This window comes from Spea bombifrons, chromosome 2 (genome assembly GCF_027358695.1).
Source record: "Spea bombifrons isolate aSpeBom1 chromosome 2, aSpeBom1.2.pri, whole genome shotgun sequence".
In the NCBI taxonomy this organism is placed as follows: domain Eukaryota; kingdom Metazoa; phylum Chordata; class Amphibia; order Anura; family Pelobatidae; genus Spea; species Spea bombifrons.
The window spans coordinates 15,618,013-15,637,934 of record NC_071088.1 but is presented as its reverse complement, the minus strand read 5'-3'; the positions used below and the strand labels follow the sequence as shown (position 1 = coordinate 15,637,934).

General features: G+C 39.8%; 1 protein-coding gene across 2 annotated transcripts in view; it reads right to left on the bottom strand.

Annotated features, from left to right (window-relative positions):
- Positions 1 to 18,600, bottom strand: part of C2H3orf38 (chromosome 2 C3orf38 homolog) — a 136,201-nt gene extending 117,601 nt beyond the window's left edge. Inside the window, exons 1-3 of one of the 2 annotated variants that reach the window (XM_053456906.1) lie at positions 18,402 to 18,600; positions 16,916 to 17,121; positions 15,585 to 16,161 (exon numbers count right to left, since the gene is read on the bottom strand). In XM_053456906.1, coding sequence (XP_053312881.1) covers positions 15,619 to 16,161; positions 16,916 to 17,121; positions 18,402 to 18,528 — 876 coding nt within the window. In that variant the 5' untranslated portion in view covers positions 18,529 to 18,600 and the 3' untranslated portion in view covers positions 15,585 to 15,618. Of the gene's footprint in view, positions 1 to 15,287; positions 16,162 to 16,915; positions 17,122 to 18,401 lie in introns of those variants that run through there. The other variant, XM_053456905.1, reaches the window with a different exon arrangement.
- Positions 18,601 to 19,922: the final 1,322 nt, after the last annotated feature.

Here is a 19,922-nt window from a genome sequence, read left to right as displayed (position 1 = left end):
AAAATAACGCATTGTAATATTATCTAATTATGCAGTACTGCAATCAAATGGCATGTGATTTCAGTCAAATAATCGGATCTTCGGGTGCAAATGAACCCTAAAATTATCTTTAAAAGACTCAAAGAAGAAGTAGTTGAAAATGCCTCTTAGAATAACACTTGTTAGCGAAATTAGCTGTACTGTGTTATTACCAATTGATTATACTCTCTCCCACCAGGATCATATGAAATTTCTTCTACCTGGGTGTTCTTGCCGTCAGATATGGGAATACACTGTTTTTCTTTTTTTTTTTTTTTCATAAATACTAGGTATTATCCATCTGTAAGCACCATCACTTAGCACATGGGGGTTATTTGATACACTACTAAATAGGTATGGAATGGAGATTTATTTACAGCTAATTATCATGTCCACGGGTAAAGTTTCTTCCTATTTATCAAGTCAAGAATACAATAGACTTATAAGAAGTACATAAAAATACAAATCTATATTAGAGAATTTTTTTTTGTATCTGAAATGCACTTCAAATGCTCAACCAGTCTAAATAAACCTAAATCCAGTATGTATTTCTCCGTATAAATCATTATTGAAAGAATCATTTTGGCTAAGGGAGTCATAACATATCGGTACGTATTATTCTGCTGGCCAGGCTGTCAAAACTCCGCTAAGTATAGCCACAGAAACTGGATTTAGGAATGTAAACAAAATTTAATACATAATAAAGATAGGGAAATGTATTTTCCTTGGAACCGCAAATCTCATAACTTTTCACGAGCAGTAGAAAGTAGGTTCGATAGTCAAAGTTCAAACAAAGGCATTGCAAGTAATGGTGATTGTATAAAAATATTCCCGTTTAAATTCATAATTTTTTTTAAATGCTGGGATTATAACAGTGGTATTTTATTCTATGCTCAACCTAAGGGTATAAGTCTTGTTACTACCTCTAATGGAAGCATAAATATCACATCCTGCACTATATACAGAAGACATAAGTGCTAAATGCAACAAGACATAATGGTACCCAAATTATTTACACGCTAGGCTCAGCGCTATTGAGGAAGGACTTCTCACTAAAATTAAATAAATCATATTTAAGTATAAAGGACATTTCCTGATGCTATTAGACACAGGGGGCTTGATTCAATAACCCATCTGAAACCTAGACTTTTGAAATGACTGCATGTGAAAATCCAACTTACAAGCATGCAGTTCAACTTCCAGGGCACAAATACCAATAAACATATGCATTTTAGATGTGTATCACATAATCACGGCCCAGCGTGCACTGTTTCTTCCTCCTAACCAATGCGTATCTAATAAGATCAAAGGAAAACTTCTAATTGACAGTAGAGCACATTGTTGCCACAGCTGAAGCTCATTACAGCGCCATCAGTGAGAGTATTTTTGTGTTTGCTGATGTTTGTTTCGATTTCTTGTTTCCTGCGTGTTAGATGAATATACTTATTTTGCCTCTGCAGCTAATGTGTCAAACGATATAGTTACATTTTTAAAAAATAGCAAGTACTTGAGCCAAGTATTGAGGTGAGAGTAAAAATATATGATTGGGTGAGAAGTCATCCCTAGGATGATAAATAACTTTATGTAACCCCCTATGCCTCCTTGCCTGGCTGTGAGTCTGTGGTTGTCTTGTGAGTGGAGCAGAATCCTTTACTACCTCTTTTGGACACCATGGAGCTGGGCGGCAAACTACATCTTCATCATCTTTCTGTGCCGTTACTGAATGCTTGGAAACCATGCCGGTGCATCTGGACAGTGGGCACGGTTAACCAAATCTGGTTTATTCACAAGCGGTTCTGGTATGTGAATGATAAACGTTCAGTAAACAGAAACATTTCCCCAATTCGCCTGGATATTTAAGGCCAATAGTGTGATATACTTGGACTTGGTCGATATCTTAACTCCAGGGTTCTGCATTTTCTCATTAAGATATTCATTCCTTTCTCACTAATATGAAATATGATAAGAAAACAGTGGGAAAAAATGATACCTTTATACAAACACAGCAAGTAACCTGCATTATAAAAGATTCATGACAGTGTCATTTTAATCAGAAACATTTTACTTTATTGGACAGAAAGTATTAAAACTCATACAAGCCTGGGAATTAAACGAAGTATACCCTTTGTTATATCACATTTAATTGGGAGTGACACAGCAATTATCTCACCAGCAAAGTATGTGAGGAAAATGAATTAGTGCATACCATCCTAACCTCAATCAAAACGAAAATCGGGACATTTTTCAGCTGTGAATCTAAAGCCAACACAGAGTCTAACCCTAGGAGGCAATGCTATGAGAGATGCTGCGTATTTCAGCTTCATTGCAGCCAGCAAGACTTCAGTTTGCTATTAATACAGAATTATCCATTAGGTTGCAGCAATCTAGAAGAAGAGAACATGTATCCACCAAACACACCTCGTGTGTCCAAAGGAGCTGGAAAGGACCTAGCTTATTATAGATTTTATGCCCGTTGTTTTCAGACTGTCAGACAAATTGATCTTGTCGGGATCTACTAATACTCTTTGCACCACTCTATATGCTCTATCCATGGATTGCTTCTCTCTTCTGCTGTTATCACTTCTTCCCGCTTGCCTCCCCAGGATTTTACCTGTGCTGTATTTTTATCAGTCTTTCTCTAACTGATCTTGTCAGGCTCTCCCAGTGGTCACAGCGGTCGCAACTGCGACAGGGCTGTCTCCCTAGGGGGTCCAGGGCAACCCCTGCGAACACTTGTTCCTGTCTCCTCATACTGGTTCCAAATAGTTTAGAAAGGGTCCTTCTGACCTGGGCCAGGGCAAAGAAGGCACAGACAAGTTGTTTGGGGCAATGATGGTACAGATCATTTAGCGGTTAGGATGGCACTTATAAGCTGCTTGGGAGCAAAGGCACTTACAAGCTGTTAGGGACAAAGATGGCCCTCACAAGCTATTTAGGGCAAAGGTCGGGCACTGTGGGACATGTTGCTTGGTGAAGTTGGGGGCCCCCAGGGCCCTGTAGTTTCCAGTTACGCCCCTGGGCTCTCCCATACCTAATCTAACATTAAACATATACAATCTACCTTCCTATTACCCACAACCTGCATGCTGAAAGAAACCATCTGTTCTCCTCACCTGAGATCTCAACGCCATTGACCCTGACTGCGATCAAATCAGTTTCACCAAAGCAGTCTCTTACATTCACTCTCAATGCCCCTCAACCCCTTATTAAACCTTAAGCTCACAACAGCAGGGGCTTCTTCTCCTTCTGTTCCCAAACGTTCTGAACGTCTGTCAATGTTACTGTCAATTTTACTGTTACTGTTAATTTCCACTGTCCCTATTACTACATCTCTACGGAATCCAATATCCCTCAATAATTAAAATGTAATGTGGTAAGATGTGGGAAGCAGAAAGAGCCTCATCTTCTCTACTATTTATTATTGGGGTGCCTGGCTGTGTTTTATAGCAGACTACTACCTTATTATAATTCCTTCCCCTTTAAGCAAAGGTATTTTAAGTGTATATGTATCTTTATAAAGAATGTGTTACGTAAGTGATAATCATCTCCCACTTCAACTGATATGAAAATCAAATAATCAGGAGTCTAGCCTCATTCACAAAATCTACATAAGTGCAACCAACCAATCAGCTAACAGAATTAATTTCCTCTACCCAACGCACATTTTAGGTTTGGTAACTCTTTCACTGGAAAACTGTAGTATTGACAGTAACAATACTGCCTCTCGGTGGTGGGTCAGTTTGTAGCACATTTATTTGTTCAAATACAGTTTTGTGAATGATATTATAGTCAACGGAATTAACAGAAACAAAATTAAAACATGGGTTTGGGTGGTCTACCCATTGAGGTTTGCAATGCCAATTATAGAGCAGACGTAAGGCTTAAGGTTCTCTTTTAGTGAGACATTGGAGGGGAACATGATGCATTTCAGCCAGGGAAACATATTTGGGGAAAAAGGGAAATTTTCAAAAGATTTTGATATATAAGCCAAGACAGTGATGACTGGTAATCTTCTATTCCAGGATGAAATGGAGGAACGATGGATTTTCCACCCCAGAGATGGAGCATTTAGGTTCTTGCAACCACTGGTTATAAAGATGGAACCAGAGGAAACAAATGGACTACTGCTGCAACCCAGACACCTTGGTGATCTATCAAGGGGCTTCGGGAAATATCTGGATTATATGTCAGGCTACTTGAAAAACAACTCTGACTGCCACCAGGGATCTTGTAGCCTCACGTCATAGATATTATATGTAATGTGATAAAGTATAATAAAATACTCTATACTCTGAACAGGTATGTTGGTGTCATCCTTTCTAGCTGGGTATTCAATAATCTAATGATGGAAATAACAATGATGAGCGGAGTAAATTAGGCAAGATGTAAGACAGGGACTGTGAAGTGGAAAGGAGAGAAATTCATCGGTGCTGGAAAATTAAATTTTTTTCTATTGAAATGATGCAGAGGGATATTTCATGGATCGGATGACATTATAAGTGTGAGGACATAAAGCACTGTGTGAAATGTAAGCAAGAGTTATACTTGTGAGAAAATTAGTGTAAAAGTTCAAATCTGCTCAATGTGCGTATGAGTTTAGGCCAGGCTTATGCTTTCTGATGGGTAAATATTATTCTGAGATGGAATCTCATGTGATGTGACATGTAAAAATAGTGGTTCAGCTGGGAGTGGAACTACGAGTAGATATGATAAGAAAACTGCCCACAAATATCCCCGTTTCTATAATATACTAACATATGTTCTTCACAGTTATAGTTTGACACTTAATTTTTAAGTGTTTATAAAAAACATTCTGTATGTAAATCATCCACTTACGGACTAAGGGTATTTTTTACACTTAAGCACTAAAGAGTTCTAAGCACTTTTCCTATAATGTTTTCAAGCATAATTTTTCCCTTTCCCTCAAATAATATATTCATGGCGGGTGTTTTTTTTTTTTTTTTACCTTTTTTTTTAAGAAACATTCATATATAAATTGTAAGCTCTTTGAGCAGGGCACCCCTCACCTGTTGTTTAAGTCAAATTGTTATGCTATATACTACTTGTTATGTCCTGTCTACCCACTGTACAGGGCTATGGAATATGATGGCACTACATAAAACAAATAATATAAACTGTTATTTAGTACAAAAAAATATATAAAAAATGCAAAATAGTTTAGAAAAACCTAAAATGTTCACTGTTTAACCCCCCCCAAAAAAATATATACATAGCCAACGCAGAAAAAAAATAGATATATTTGGATATATTTGTCCTGATTTGAAACACCTTGTGCCATTGTATGTCATGTTTTTTGGATGTAGCGGGGTTAAGATTGGATCATGTACATCCACTTTTAATTTTTTTTTTGGGGGGGGTTAATTTATTTATTTTTACCTTAGATCAATAGAAATTTATTTCTAACACTTCTACCTTGCCTGTAAAGAAATAAATAAAAATTAACCCCTTAGGGTAAAAAAAAATGGGCAGATGTACAAAGACGGCTAATCACTCTTTAACCCCTTAAGGACAATGGGCGGTCCCAAAACCCATTGAAAACAATGCATTTTGGGCCCGTACATGTACAGGCTTTGTCACTAAGGGGTTAATAGAGTGATCAAGCAGCTAAAAACACAAATTCATTAAAAAAAATAGATTTTTCACCACTGTTCACGATCTGAGTGAGGCAAGGATTACTGCAAAGGGCAATTTTTACAGACTTTGTCTTTCTCAACATGCATGTGATTGACTCCTTGAACCATCACATGCGTAGAAGTGCCTTCAACTGGTTGCTGTTAGCCTGCCTGGGTCACTGGGCAGCCAGCAGCAGCGGTCATGATTCAGATTATGGCTGCAATAAGCCGTGACCTGTGACAGTAGCGGAGGATGTTAGATTGCATCCTCCGGCTTAACCTTTGTTTTGCTGGGAACATTATGTTCTCTTTCCTTGAGGGGTTAAAAACTAGCATTTAGTTATGAGAAATATTATTTGTTTGTGTGTTTGCGTCAAGGAATTGGATTCTACCATAAGAAAAGCAATGTGTCTTCTTGACAACCCATAAATATATTTTGGTAATTAAAAATGTGTTGATTTAACTAATTTTAAGTAAACTGGATTTATCTTGTTCACAAATCAAGCATACGGGTTTCAAATATATGCCATAAGAAATGCTGAGAAAGAGAAATAAGGGTCCCTTTTCTGTTTCACAAGATATTCTCACAGAATCTCAAAAGTGCTGGTAAGAATTGTATTCAAAATACAGGTGTTGTTTGTACAGAATGTTTATTCAGGATTAATGGAAAAAAGGTGACAACCAATGAATACTTTCATGCATCCACCAAAACATTCACACATTTTAGTAACTTGATATAGTCAAAATGTGTATTTTACTATGAATTAAAAATTATTTTTCTGAAATTAATAGCAAACTGTTTAATAATGGGCTGTTTTGCTCCATTGTTCCCATTTATCAGAATTGATAATTTTGAAAGGCATTCTTCTTCCAGCAGAAGGTGAGGCATAAAACTGAGCCTCCCCAAGTAGAAATGGACCATCTGACCCCTAGTGGAAGAAAGTGAAAGTGCAGCAAGAGCGAAAACAGATGTCCCTATCAAAATCATACAGAATCTAAGTTATCAATGTATATACAGCCATATGAAAATGATACATTTGTTTTACTCAAAATGTTATCTTTAGTTTGTAAAAAAAAAAAAATACATTGTTCTGGTCTGCAGATACATGATAGATTACTTAAGTAATTTAAAGAAATACAAAAGCACTTTTTTTTAAAAAGTAGCACCAACAACTTAAGCCACCCTTGTTTATTTACTAAAACCAGCTATAGTTTGAGATTTTTTATTCAGTGTCATTGCTTTGGGGATAATTTGTTTAGAAGTAAGGGTTTTCGTGAAAGGATAAACAGTTTCCACCAACAGGAAGTAGTCATTTACAGAAGTGGAGGAATAACTTAATGCAGAGAATAAATCATTGAAACTCTAAAACACGCAAACTGTTTCAAAGATTCTGGCCACACATATCAGACCATTCTTGCCTCTCCTAATACACCCCAAACAGGCAAGTTTTGCGCCTGGACAGAAGTCTAGGAACTTCACAATTTGTGCGATATACCTTATTTGCCACACCCTGAAAAACCGGGAACCACTCTATGGTCCTATCAACAGACACCAAAAAGGCTGTCAATCACCTGGACTGGTCCTTTTTGATGAGGTTCTTAGACATATGGGCTTTGGACCCAATATAGTAGCCTATGTTTTGTCCCCATACTCCGAGTCCTCATGGAGGACTTGTCCCTTTCCAAGGCTTGTCCAAGGCTTTACTATCACGGTACGAGGAAGGTCTGCCCGCCTTCCCCATTGCTCTTCGTCCTATCTCTGGAACACTTCCTAGAAGCTGTACGACACAATCACAATATTCAGTGATTGATAGTGAGTAATACACAAGGTCTAGGCTTTGCAGATGACCTGCTTTTTATACTTACCTGGCCCAGAATTTCTCTCCTGGACCTACTTTAGAAATTTTGAGAGTATGGTACTCTTGAAAATCTAAAAAATCAATAATACTAAACCTGAAATCCTCAATATTAATTTACCCTCTGGACCATGGACATCATTTGACCTTTTTCCTTTTAAGTGGTGCAATGACAAACTGAAATACTTAGGAATAAGGCTAACTAGTGATCATTTACCATTATACCAAAACAACTATTCTGATCACACTACAAAAATATTTAAACACATAGAGCACCTTCCAAATATATTGGATAGACAGGATTAATACACTGAAATGGAATCATCCCAGTCATGTTACCTGTTCCAAACTATCCTGATTAAAATCCACCCAGCCTTCTTTACCTTTGTGTGTACAATGTTTTTGACCGCTCCGTGGTCCCCTATCTGAAGTCCATATCCTGCCATGATGCCTCTGCCTTATTGACCAGTCCTGTTTCTCCTGTCCTGCCAGCACACTCCAATATAGACTGTTATCTGCATATATATATGCTATATCCAGACGCTTGTGTCTTTATTTGCCTGTCTGTACCTACCTACCAGTTATGATGAATTGTGGGGTACAGACAGAGCCCCTGGTATCCCCTGCAACTGGGCTCCTACCTCACCTGCTTGCACAGATCCTGACCCCGCCACTGATTGAACCTTAAAATATACAGTTTGGAAAGTGACAGATCTGAGTTAAGAAATGGGATAACAGTGCATATACTGACAGTCAATAACCCTGTAGATAATGAGCAAAATACTTCATAAAGCAATCTGTTTATGTTATGAGAACCATTGCGATCCAAACTTCTTCCTAAATGTAGTTCTCCAAATTATATTGCATACAGTTGATCTTTGCATACAGCAACATCTTTGCTACTTAGCTAAATTAATCCAACTCCACTAAAGTAGCATTTACTTGATTATACAAAAATCTCTGCAATCAAAGCTGGAAGAGTTCTGGAAACTGTAAGTGTTAGGATTTTCCTAGCAAACTTTGCTTGTTTTCGGATTTTACTCTACGATCCGTGTATTGACAATATTCTGCATTTTTTATTGAACATGTTTCATTTATTAAAATAGACAGCTGGTGATTCCATAAATCAGCTGGTGACACCATAATTACTATTTCAATCAGACTAACTTGCCATTTCCTACACTTTTTATTAGACATCACTTTAATCCCTAAAATAGGAGTCTGCAGGAGAGTTGCAGTTTCGACGTATAAACTTCACTTTTTACGAAAAGCTAACCAGAGCAGCAAAATTTAAATATTTTAAGCAACTATATGCTACAACAGGAAAGAATGCGGAGGCTATGGTGTATTCATCTATGCTACTATTATATTATTGAAAAGTGATATTCAATAAAAAAAATGTTGCATGGAAATTTTTTAATAGCGTTTATTATAGTAGATTTATTTTATGCCATTTCAACTATTTAAAGAAATGACTAGTTTTGTTTTAAAATATCATTTTTATTTAGGCGAAAGTGGGGTTCCATTGATGGACTGTCATAAGTGATGGCAACGTATTGACTGTAATTGTAGAAGTAATATTATGACAGAAACACTATAAAATGTTTCCTAAGTGAAAATATAAATTTCTGGAAAGCAGTGATCATATATTGCAGATACAACAAATATGATTTCAAAATATATGAAAATAGGTGAGAAATTAAAATTTGTGCAAATAAAATCCTAGTTTTCCTTGAGTAGGGTTTTAGATTATTTTTTAGAATGGTTATACTGCCCTCTACTGGTGATTTGTTAATTTGCACATGATGCCAGACCCAACAGGAATTTCATGGTACAACAAACAAGTACAGAAAATAAACTGTAGCATATAATCAACATATAACAGATGTCTGATTCATCTATGAGGGGCAGCTTTATAAAAGGGATCCAGGAGGATGCTGTTGGAAGGAACATGACATCAGCTGCAAATATATTGCGTTAAGATTGTTGTTAGCGGATTTAGAAGGAGATGCTCCTTTGTGTGTTTTAGGATAATAGTGATAACTTTGCATATGTGAAATTTTTTCTTTTAGCATTTTTTTTTCAATAGAGAATTTTTTTTTTTGACACGAAGATATATTGTAGTCTCTTTGCCATTGGTATCGTGTTTTTTCTTTCCAGAAGCATAATTAAAATAATAAAACTAAAAAAAATATTAAAAATAATAAAAATTAAAAGGTTTCCATGAGGATCAATAGTATATTGTGGAAGAACCACAATACCCTACCCAAATAAACACACTGACAACTGCTTTCTTTATGAATAAGAGCGGCTATAGAGTTTATTGAAAAATTGGTATAGCAACATGGCAGACATGGAAGGGAATTACTACTTTGGACCTGTGCAAATAGTTTATGCAAGTAAATGCTGATGCAGTGGCGGCTGGTGGTTAATTCCAATTGGGGTTCAAAATATATACATTTTGAAAATGAAATGTACATTTACGAGTTCCAACTCTCAAATGCATGTCATCTTCTAAGAAAAGTATAGAATATATGATGTAGGAGGAAAGCCTACAGAGAGCATCCAGCATCTCCACTGGTGTCTGGTATGCCATTCGTAATTCGTAGGTAGAATTGCAGCATTTAAAATGACTGCCTTTCCAGGAAAAAAAAGTTATGCATTTTACATTTTAGGACTTCCAGCTGTGCTCCTACCTCTTGCCTTGCCGGTGCGCTTCCAGTTTCCTGCCTGTACTGAGCTTGTCACCCCAAGTTTATATCCTGCTCGTGCTCACCTATAGATGGCGCCCAAGAGTCAAGACTAAGGCGAAAGTTGAGCGCAGCCCTGAACTGGATACATCAGCCTGCCTATAGGCATGCTCTGAACCCGAGCCCAGCAACAAAGCGTCAGAAAAAGCAAGCAGGGTAGGCATATGGCTGTGCTGTATCTAAGACGGCTAATCACGGCAGGAAAATGGGCAGAATAAATGGGCCAAATTGTTATATTCTATGTATCTATGTTATGAATGCCTATCCTGCAATATTTTGTGTACTTTGACCTATACGAGTTGTGTGCGCAACCACATGTACTGCATACATTTATTCATTTTTGAATGGAAACTTTTAAGAAAATGATTTAGTTTTAGTTACTTTTACTATTTGTTTTGTTATGTATTGGAAAAATGGGGATTATGTGTTTCGTACAAGAAGCTAGTACTTTGTAATCAGTCAAGTATGAAACAGAAAAAAACAGAATATCAGCTCAATATGCTACAAATCTGAAACATCCAGTATTACTGGTAAGTCATGTAAAAACGAAATAGGAAGAGTGGTCTCATCAAAATCTCAAGCACATGCGTACACATTGGGGTAACTACATTAACACTATCACTAACCTACTAACCATACGTGATAGAAGAAAGTGATTAGAAATGACTCAAAATGACCATAGGGTTTAAGGTGTGTTAGTGATTTTCAATGCGAGTATCAGTAGGGGTCAGGGGAGGGCTGGCAGCCTAAGGCCTGGGGGGCAAGTCAAGTGAAGTGGCCCGTTGTGCCACGAATCAGCGCATATTCATTATAAAAATACAAATATGATTCAAATGTGGTTCAACATAAGTACATTTAATAGCAACAAAGAATGGTAAAAAAAGCAAAACCTAATGTCCCCCTGATGCTCAGCCAGTTAAATGCCCCCATGATACTGGCTGAGGATTATGGGAAGTATTGTACACAGCAGCAGGAAAATTGTAAAGGCTAATATGAGTACCCTACCAGGATCATACCTTAAAGTGGGCTGATTGGCTGACACTGAAGAGCTGAATGGGGACAGCAATGACATGGGGGGCTGAAGGGGGACAGAGGTGGAACTGGGAGGGTCTGATTGGGGACAGAGATGACACTGGAAGGGGCTGATTGGTAACAGAGGTGACACTGGGGAGCTGAATGGGGACAGCAATGACATGGGGGGCTGATTGGGGACAGAAGTGACACTGGGGACACACTTACATACACACACACACACACACCTATTTTTTGTTTTTAACGAATACAAAAAAAACATTATATAGCTTGTACAAAAATAAATTGGTTTACTAACCTTCTACTTCCACTTTTGGGGGATTTCGTCTAGACCTCTATCCCCTGGTAGCAACAGACTGTTTTCTATGTATACAGGATGTCAGTGACACCACATCTGGTGCTCCAGCAGACTGAGTGCGAGGGGCGGAGCTTTCACCCCTCACGCTGCTCCCATCACTATGCGGCCATCAGATTGCTGGAAAACTGATCTAAACGACCACTGGGTGCTGATGCCGCCGGCCGGGGCTACTTTAATACTTCTTAAAAAGAAATGAATATGGCAAGACGGATCGGCTAGTAAATGAAAAAAAAAGTATTAAAGTAGCTCCGGCCGGCGGCATCAGCACCCAGCGGCCGTTTAGATACGTTTTCCAGCAGTCTGATGGCCACCTAGTGATGGGAGCAGCGTGAGGGGTGAAAGTTCCGCCCCCTCGCACTGACCTTTCACCCCTCACGCTGCTCCCATGACTATGCGGCCATCAGACTGCTAGAAAACAGATCTAAACGGCCGCTGCGTGCTGATGCCGCCGGCCGGAGCTACTTTAATACTTTTTTTATTTATTTAATATGCCGGATCGGCTTGCCATATTAAAAATAAATAAAGTATTAAAGTAGCGCCGGCCGGCAGCATCAGCACCCAGCGGCCGTTTAGATTCGATTTCCAACAATCTGATGGCCGCATAGCCACGGGAGCAGCGTGAGGGGTGAAAGGTGAGTGCGAGGGGGCGGAGCTTTCACCCCTCACGCTGCTCCCATCACTAGGCGGCCATCGCATACGGCCGCTGGGTGCTGATGCCGCCGGCCGGAGCTACTTTAATACTTTATTTATTTTTAATATGGCAAGCCGATCCGGCATATTAAATAAATAAAAAAAGTATTAAAGTAGCTCCGGCCGGCGGCATCAGCACGCATCGGCCGTTTAGATCTGTTTTCTAGCAGTCTGATGGCCGATCCGGTTTAAAAAAGTATTAAAGTAGCGCCGGCCGGCGGCATCAGCACCCAGCGGCCGTTTAGATTAGATTTCGGGCGGCCTGGGGGGCAATTGCCCCCCGGCCCAGCCCGCCCCTGGTAGTGGTCATATTGTAGATCACATTTACTTGAAGAAAAGCAATACAGATGATAAAAAAACGTTAAAAATTTAGAAACCAGCCTAACAAAGCAAAGCAACAAAGTACCAGGAGATTTCAAACCCAACCCAACACCCATGTCCTTCAAAACTCTGCTGCTTAATACTCCTAAACTGTTGCTCATAAATTGATGGATTCCAACAGCCAGATAGAAGATGGTCCATGGGGAGATGGTTTTTGTTCCTTCGGGGCTGTCAGGAAGAACATAAGTTCCGTTGAGGTTTTGAGTGGTAGGGAAAAGGCTCAGCTTAGAGCATTACTTAGTCAACAACAGTGGGTCACCTATGGGTCCAACAGCCACTGTCTTTTATCTCTGTAAAAGGACAAGAGGTGGGATGAAGATATGATATATAATATATATATATATATATATATATATATATATATATATATATGATCAGAGGTTATAAAATATACAGTAAAGGAAGCTATGAAGGAGGTGACGCACGAAGCAGATGCATTCCATGTAGAGCTATGGGCTTGTTTTAGCGATTCAGAGAAAAAGGTGCTTCACTGCTGAAAAGTGTTGGAGAAATCAGAGTTATTGTAACAAGGCACTCACTAATATATTTATTTTTTATTTTCTGTATTTAAGAATATTTAGGAAGGATATTTTCTCCAGCCATAGCAGCAGTGTGACTACATTGTACATTTCAATAAATGTAAACTAATCAAATACACCATCAGTCTGCATTTTATTTGTAACTTCAATTCAAATACCAAAGTCAAATGTAATAAAGCCCCAACGACACTAAACAGTAACGAGCAAAGCCGAAAACAGAGCTTAGTTTCAATATTTGTAGCGACTCTCGTTCTATGAGTAGCTTTTGCTTTTACAAATATTACGTAAGCAATTACGCACATCACATTGCCTGCGGCATCTGGAGCTTGGTAACGTTTCTGTTTGTCAAGTGTGTGAATGAAGTCATTATAGTGACAGCGCTAAATATTTTAGCTGTTTTGTTTTGTTCCCAGATTTGGAAACAAAGAACATTTGTGCAGGATAATAATAAACATTACCCAGAATATATATTATTATTAATACATTTTCTTGTACCCTGGGGTATTTGTAATGTTCTTTACTTTATTTGGAATGATATAGACTGTTTTTAAAGGCTTAAATAAGAGTCGATACTCTTGCTATTATTTTCAGTACAAAGGTTATCCTAAGTGCAGGAAGTCAAACCACCGGCTGCCTCCTGCAGAGCATGTGTGTTGAGTGCTACGGACATTATCAAATGCTAACTACTGGGCCTCAGGTGGTGGTTATAGCTCAAAGAACCAAAAATCAGGACATGATCATCTCATGGTAATAATAATAATCCAATTCCCACGTTCAGTATTCATACGCTGCTGGTATCACCTTTTTAGGCACCCATTACACATTAGAAAGAATGTTGCGAATGTTTCTTACATTTAGACTCAACATATAATTCCATTATCTGGCCTTGCTTTGATGGCACTACCTCTATTGGGGGGGGGGTACTGGTTAACTGTAACTTCTGCTCTCCCATACTAGTGAATGCAAACAACTTTATTACAGGTATAACACAACACAAAGATGTGTGTATGTATGAGGCAGATGTGTATTTTGCCAAACATACACACAGGACTTGAACCGCCCACCTTAAAGCTGGAAAGTTACAGGCGTATTCATACGCATCTTTAATTTTAGGTATCTGCGGAGGAACTCTGTTTCCTTAGTATCTATGCCAAACACAAAACCACAGTCTGACGACTTAACGTGACAGTTTATTGATCTCAATGTTTCAGGAACCTCTGCCAAGCAGGAGCAACAGTTTGCTCTGCATTGTTAAAACCATATTACACCCCGTGCACTACCCAGAGGCAACTGGGATTGGCAATAAACCCAAGGCCCCCCAATGCGATGGACAACTGACGGGAATAATCGTATAGTGCCCACGCTGTAAACTCTATGCAGAAGTACCGAACATGGAAAAAGGGGGTGATTTTATTAAATACAAACACAAAAGCCTTTGGCCATTCCTTGAAAGAGGTCATACTACATATCATACAAAAAAAAGTCTGGACAATTATAAATAAAAACAAATATTCACAAAGCAAATGATTTCAGATCTGAAACGCAGGCGGTGTTTCATTAAGCGCCTCGGCTATGGGCATTATACAGACATACATACTGACATAACAAAACCACCATGCATTAGCAACAAATTGGTAACACGTAATGGCAAAGAATATTGGGATACATGGAGAATCTTCAGCTTCACCCAAAGCTTGGTGGAGGATGAAAGTGGAAGTGCTGCCAACAACCCGTTCATACAGCAAAACCAACACAAGCAGACTGTACTCATGGAAACCTGGACTAAAATAAATGTGTTATGGGTTAGACAGTTTATATTATTTAATAGTCTCTGGGACGAGGGCGGTTTGCAGACACTTTTCTCTCATTTGTGCAACACAGGCCCTGAACAAAAATATCCACTGATTGGAAAGTTGGTAGAACTTGGGGGTTTTACGTAAAATTACTAGAATAGGTGTCTGCTGAAACTAGAAAGAATATATCATTTCACATAAATTTACCATGTTATAATTTAATTGCCCTCTTTAAGGTTGCTTTTAAAGACAAATTATTTATTTTTGTAATCAACAACCAGTGAAACAAACTGTGTGTTGCCTTAAATTGTTGGTAATAGAACAGTCATGTAAATAAAATGAAGAATAAGGGCAGTGCCTTTCAGATATCTCAAATAAAAACAATGAAATTCCTAACAAGAGAAAATCAAACATAAAAAAGGTTTTCCCAACAATCCTACAGTCAAATCAACCTGGGAAATTATACATTTAAAAAAAATAAAATGAATGCTTAGAAACCAAGCAGACTTGCATATACTGTGTGATGTCGTTAACAAAAATGTAATTGTGTGTTTAGTAAAAACAGGTTTTAGTTATAAAATCTCTCCAATTCACCTGTCTGGTAGTGAATGGAAGGCATAGGGAGTGACTCTGGAGAGCCCCCCAAGCTGGTCTGTCCCAAAACTTTAAGATTAACAAAACGTATCTTCCAATTTTCAACAACCGGACAGCGAATAAGTCCAAATATCTGCTCAAAGATTCCCAGACATACATTGTTTCTATGGATTGTCCCAGCAACTGCTACCACCACCAGTCCATGAGGAGAAGTTACACATTTTAAGCCCTTGGCATCAAGGTTAGGATGAAAGAGCAGTCTCTCCTCTCGGGCGAGTGAAAGCAGCCGTAAGCTCGCCATGTGGGCTCCGTTATATTCTTCCATGTTCGACTCGGTTGTACTATACGCAAACTTTAGGACTGCGTTCTCCCAGAAGTGCTGAGGTCCCCAGTCGCCCTTTTGTTGCTCCAGTACTGGGTTCTGAGAGTTGAGGAGCTGGAAAAACCATTTGCAAAATTGCTCTCCAAGTAGTTGACAGTCAAGCGACCCGATGTTTGATTTGGCTTCTTTCGTTGCCTGCAAACAGAAAACACCCCTTCATATAACTCGTAAAGCATTCATTCTGTGAGACAATTGCCCAACACATGTCGCAAAGATAACTAGGGGGTCTGATACCCCCCTCCCTACACTGATCCATAGTACTACGAGTAAAAGGGGCTAAAATACTTAAAGTGGATCCCTCTAAAGCCTAGGAAAGGACATATGCAATTAACAAATAAAAAAAAAACTTTGTTATAAACAAAGAACCAGAGAAATTGCTAGAATACTATAAATCCTTTTCAACTTACATTACCAATTAATCTTTTTTATGCACACAAAGTTTACAGTGACATCTAGAGAACAATAAAATATACTGTGATAAAAATATGAGAAGTTGCAGCCCCCACATTTGAAGTGCAGCACTATCTCTGTTTTCATGTCACGTCTTAACCCCTTAATGACAAAGCCCGTACATGTACGGGCTCAAAATGCATTGTTTTCAATGGGTTTAGGGAACGCCCATTGTCCTTAAGGGGTTAAAAAGGCCAATCAAGTGGCAGAAAAGCACTCTGAAACCAATGGGACTGCTTTCTATACATGCACTTTGGGGGGGGGCTGGAGCTTTCAGGAGGTGCGTATGCCACATAGGCACAAACAGCTGGATCTGAGGCGCACAGGAGGTTTCAATGCATAGGGGGATTCGGCAGGGCATTAAATGGCATTTGATGACTGGGGGTCCCTTTAATAAAATGATTGTTGATTACAAAAGGGTGTCATGCCGGCTGCTCACCTCTGATACAGTAGGAGGTTTCTGTCGGATAACCGGGTCTTTCCAGTGCTCGATAACCCGCTGGATCAGCAGATTCTTTTCACTTGATGGAGGCACGGTGATCAGCTGGGCGGCTAGATACTTAAAAATTGCTTCTCGGTGAACCTTTCTGCGCTTAAGGAGTTCTGTGGCATTCTGGCTGTATGTTAATATCGCATCAATGGCTTCTGTAAGAAAATAAAACAAAGTAAATAAATAAGGGTGCTTTAAAATGAAACCTGCCCCACGGGAATACCGATGCAAGAAGCGGTAGAGGCCAACAGAGTCAGGGGTTTAAACACACATCTCATAGGGATCTGGCAATCCGGAATCTAACACGAGAACAAGGACTGACGGAAAATATTTAAGTCAAAAACAGGCAGACTAGATGGGCCAGAGGGTTAACCGACAAAATTCTGTGTTACTACATTCACATCACCGAGTAGCAAAACGCCAACGCGGTCGCCCTACGGTTTACACCCTGTTATTACCGAGCTTGAAGCGCTCACTAACATACAGCAGGCCAGTCCAGATCGTAATCGCGGACTCCTTTGCACGTTGTTACATTAAAATATTTCCCTTACGTTAATGTATATAATACACAGGAACGCAGGAAGAGACCTGTGGGCTCTTTGCAAAACGTTTGCATTAGATCTCTCATAAGCTCTTAAAATTGGGCATACAGTGTGTGTATGTGTGTGCGGGTGTGTATGTATAAATGTATACTACATATTTATTTTTATAATAAAGTAGATTTTTTTTCCCTTTATGGCGTGATGGTTCTTTTTACTTCTCATTCTAGGGTCCCACTCCATCCTCTTCGCTGCGTAGATTTAGATCTATTACATATTTGTTCGCCCCTGCCTTACCCATACATTCAAATAAAATACGCTGTAGAGAGATGTTTACCCGGGGTTACGAGCAACGTCCCATCGCATCATCGCTTAGGTTTTCAGTAAACAAGCTCCTTATACCTGCCGAGGCAGGCCAATTATATTACGTTAATAAAACTGCTGTTCATTAATAAGGGGCTGAGGATATCACACTTTAGCAGTTAAGGCTACAGAGCATTATTTACAAATTGTGATTATTTTTTCAGCGCTCCTAACTCCTCCAGTAAAAACAGATTTGTGGCTGTGCTCTGAGGGTGCTAGGTAAATGGAACAGCCTTCCATCAGAAGAGGTAAAGGCTTATTCTACGTTACTGTGTTTGATGATAATGAGCAACGTTTAAGAAAGCGAGGAAGTATTCCTAAAGTGACAAACAGTCTAGAGTTATTTTATGTCAGAGAGTTTGCGGAATTTCAATCCATCTCCTGCTAGAGGTAACGAGCTGGACACTTTTAACCCTTTATTTTAAAAAGGGGGAAGCCAATGTGGGTTGTGTCCGTTACGCTGGGTGTATGATTTTTAGACATCTCTCGGCACCCTCAGCAGACCCCCCCCCCCTTCTCCCCGGGACTCTGACCTTCTCTGCCGAACACCCGGATCATACGGTTGGTCACCGTCTCCGCTAAGGACAGCACGTCATTAGTATCGAGCTGCTCGAACAGCTGCCGGCAGCCCGCTTTCTCCCGGGCGCTCAATCCCGCCATGCCCGGGTCCTGCCAACTCAAGAACCTCCCGCGCCACTTGACAGCCGAAGTTACAGCAGACACCCGGAAGTAGGCCACTCCGCTTTTGCGTTCCACCAGCAGGAGTTCACTTCCTGTGACGTAGCGGTATCCGGATTCTAGTGTTTGTGAAGAACGGTGTAGATTTATCGTGATAACCGTGAGCCGTTTGGCGGGGAGTAGCGCCAGCACCCGTTATCCGCACCGAATGGGGCCGCTTTGCACATATTGTGTTTATAAATTATTTGAGAATAACCCTGTCCAGGGAAGCGCCTGGAAGCCGGTGTTCGGACCCCAGCCCCGCTTTATATAACATCCGTGCCCCTTCCATACCCTAAAGCGCTGACAGACCGGCGCGTTCTCTGAGGCTTTTGTGCTGTTACCTGTATATCAGTCCGAAAGGGTTAATTACGTCAGTGCCCATCGAGGCCTACAGGGAATGCTTTGTTAAAACTCACGTAATCGGTCTGCGCTTCACTGGCCTTATCAATAATATCTAACACCCCAGACCCTATGAGGAGGAGATCTGTCCTAACTTTGGGAAGACGTCACCTGCCTGCTATTTCCATTTATTTGGTAGTTACAGAGCTAATTGTTTTTCAAACCAGTTTTTTATCAATGTAATATCCTTTGAGTTTGGCCCCAATACAGCTAGAAAAAGCAAAACTGTTAAACAAAAGTATATATTTTTTGGAAAGCTGACAAGATATGCCTTTTAATCCCCTATTTGCCACTAACCCACTATATGCCACTCTGCCTTCAGAAATCAATTAAAGCCCCCCATATGCCACTCTTAACCTCCCCCCCCAGACTTGTCCCCCGTGCTTCAGATTCCCTGGTGTCTAGTGGGGGCAGCCGGTGGAGGTCTGCACTATGCTCGTAGACTACCTCCGCTGCTGCTAGCTGGTACTTCCGCCAGGGCTTTTATGACTGAGCACCGGAAGGTCACGGCACGCCGGTGCTCTGTCATTGAAGCCCCGGCGGAAGTGCCATTAGCAGCGAAGGCTGTCTATGCGCATCCCGCAAAGATATGCCACTCCACCCTACACAGATATGCCATAGTGCCCTCAGATTCAGACTCGTTGACAGAATCGTTCAGAGCACACTGACAATACTTTTATAAATAAATACAGGATTAATCTTCACTGTCCCCAGGATTTAGATTGCCCTTAGTTTGCCCCCTTACCTCTAGTTGCACCTTAAATTAACCTTATTAAACTTTCAGTCCTCAGCATTAAATTAACCCTAAAGACCCCATTAACCATAACTGCCCTTACATTAACCCTGAAGACTCCATTAACCATAACTGCCCCTAAATTAACCCTAAACACCCCATTAACCATAACTGCCCCTAAATTAACCCCCACCTGCCCTAA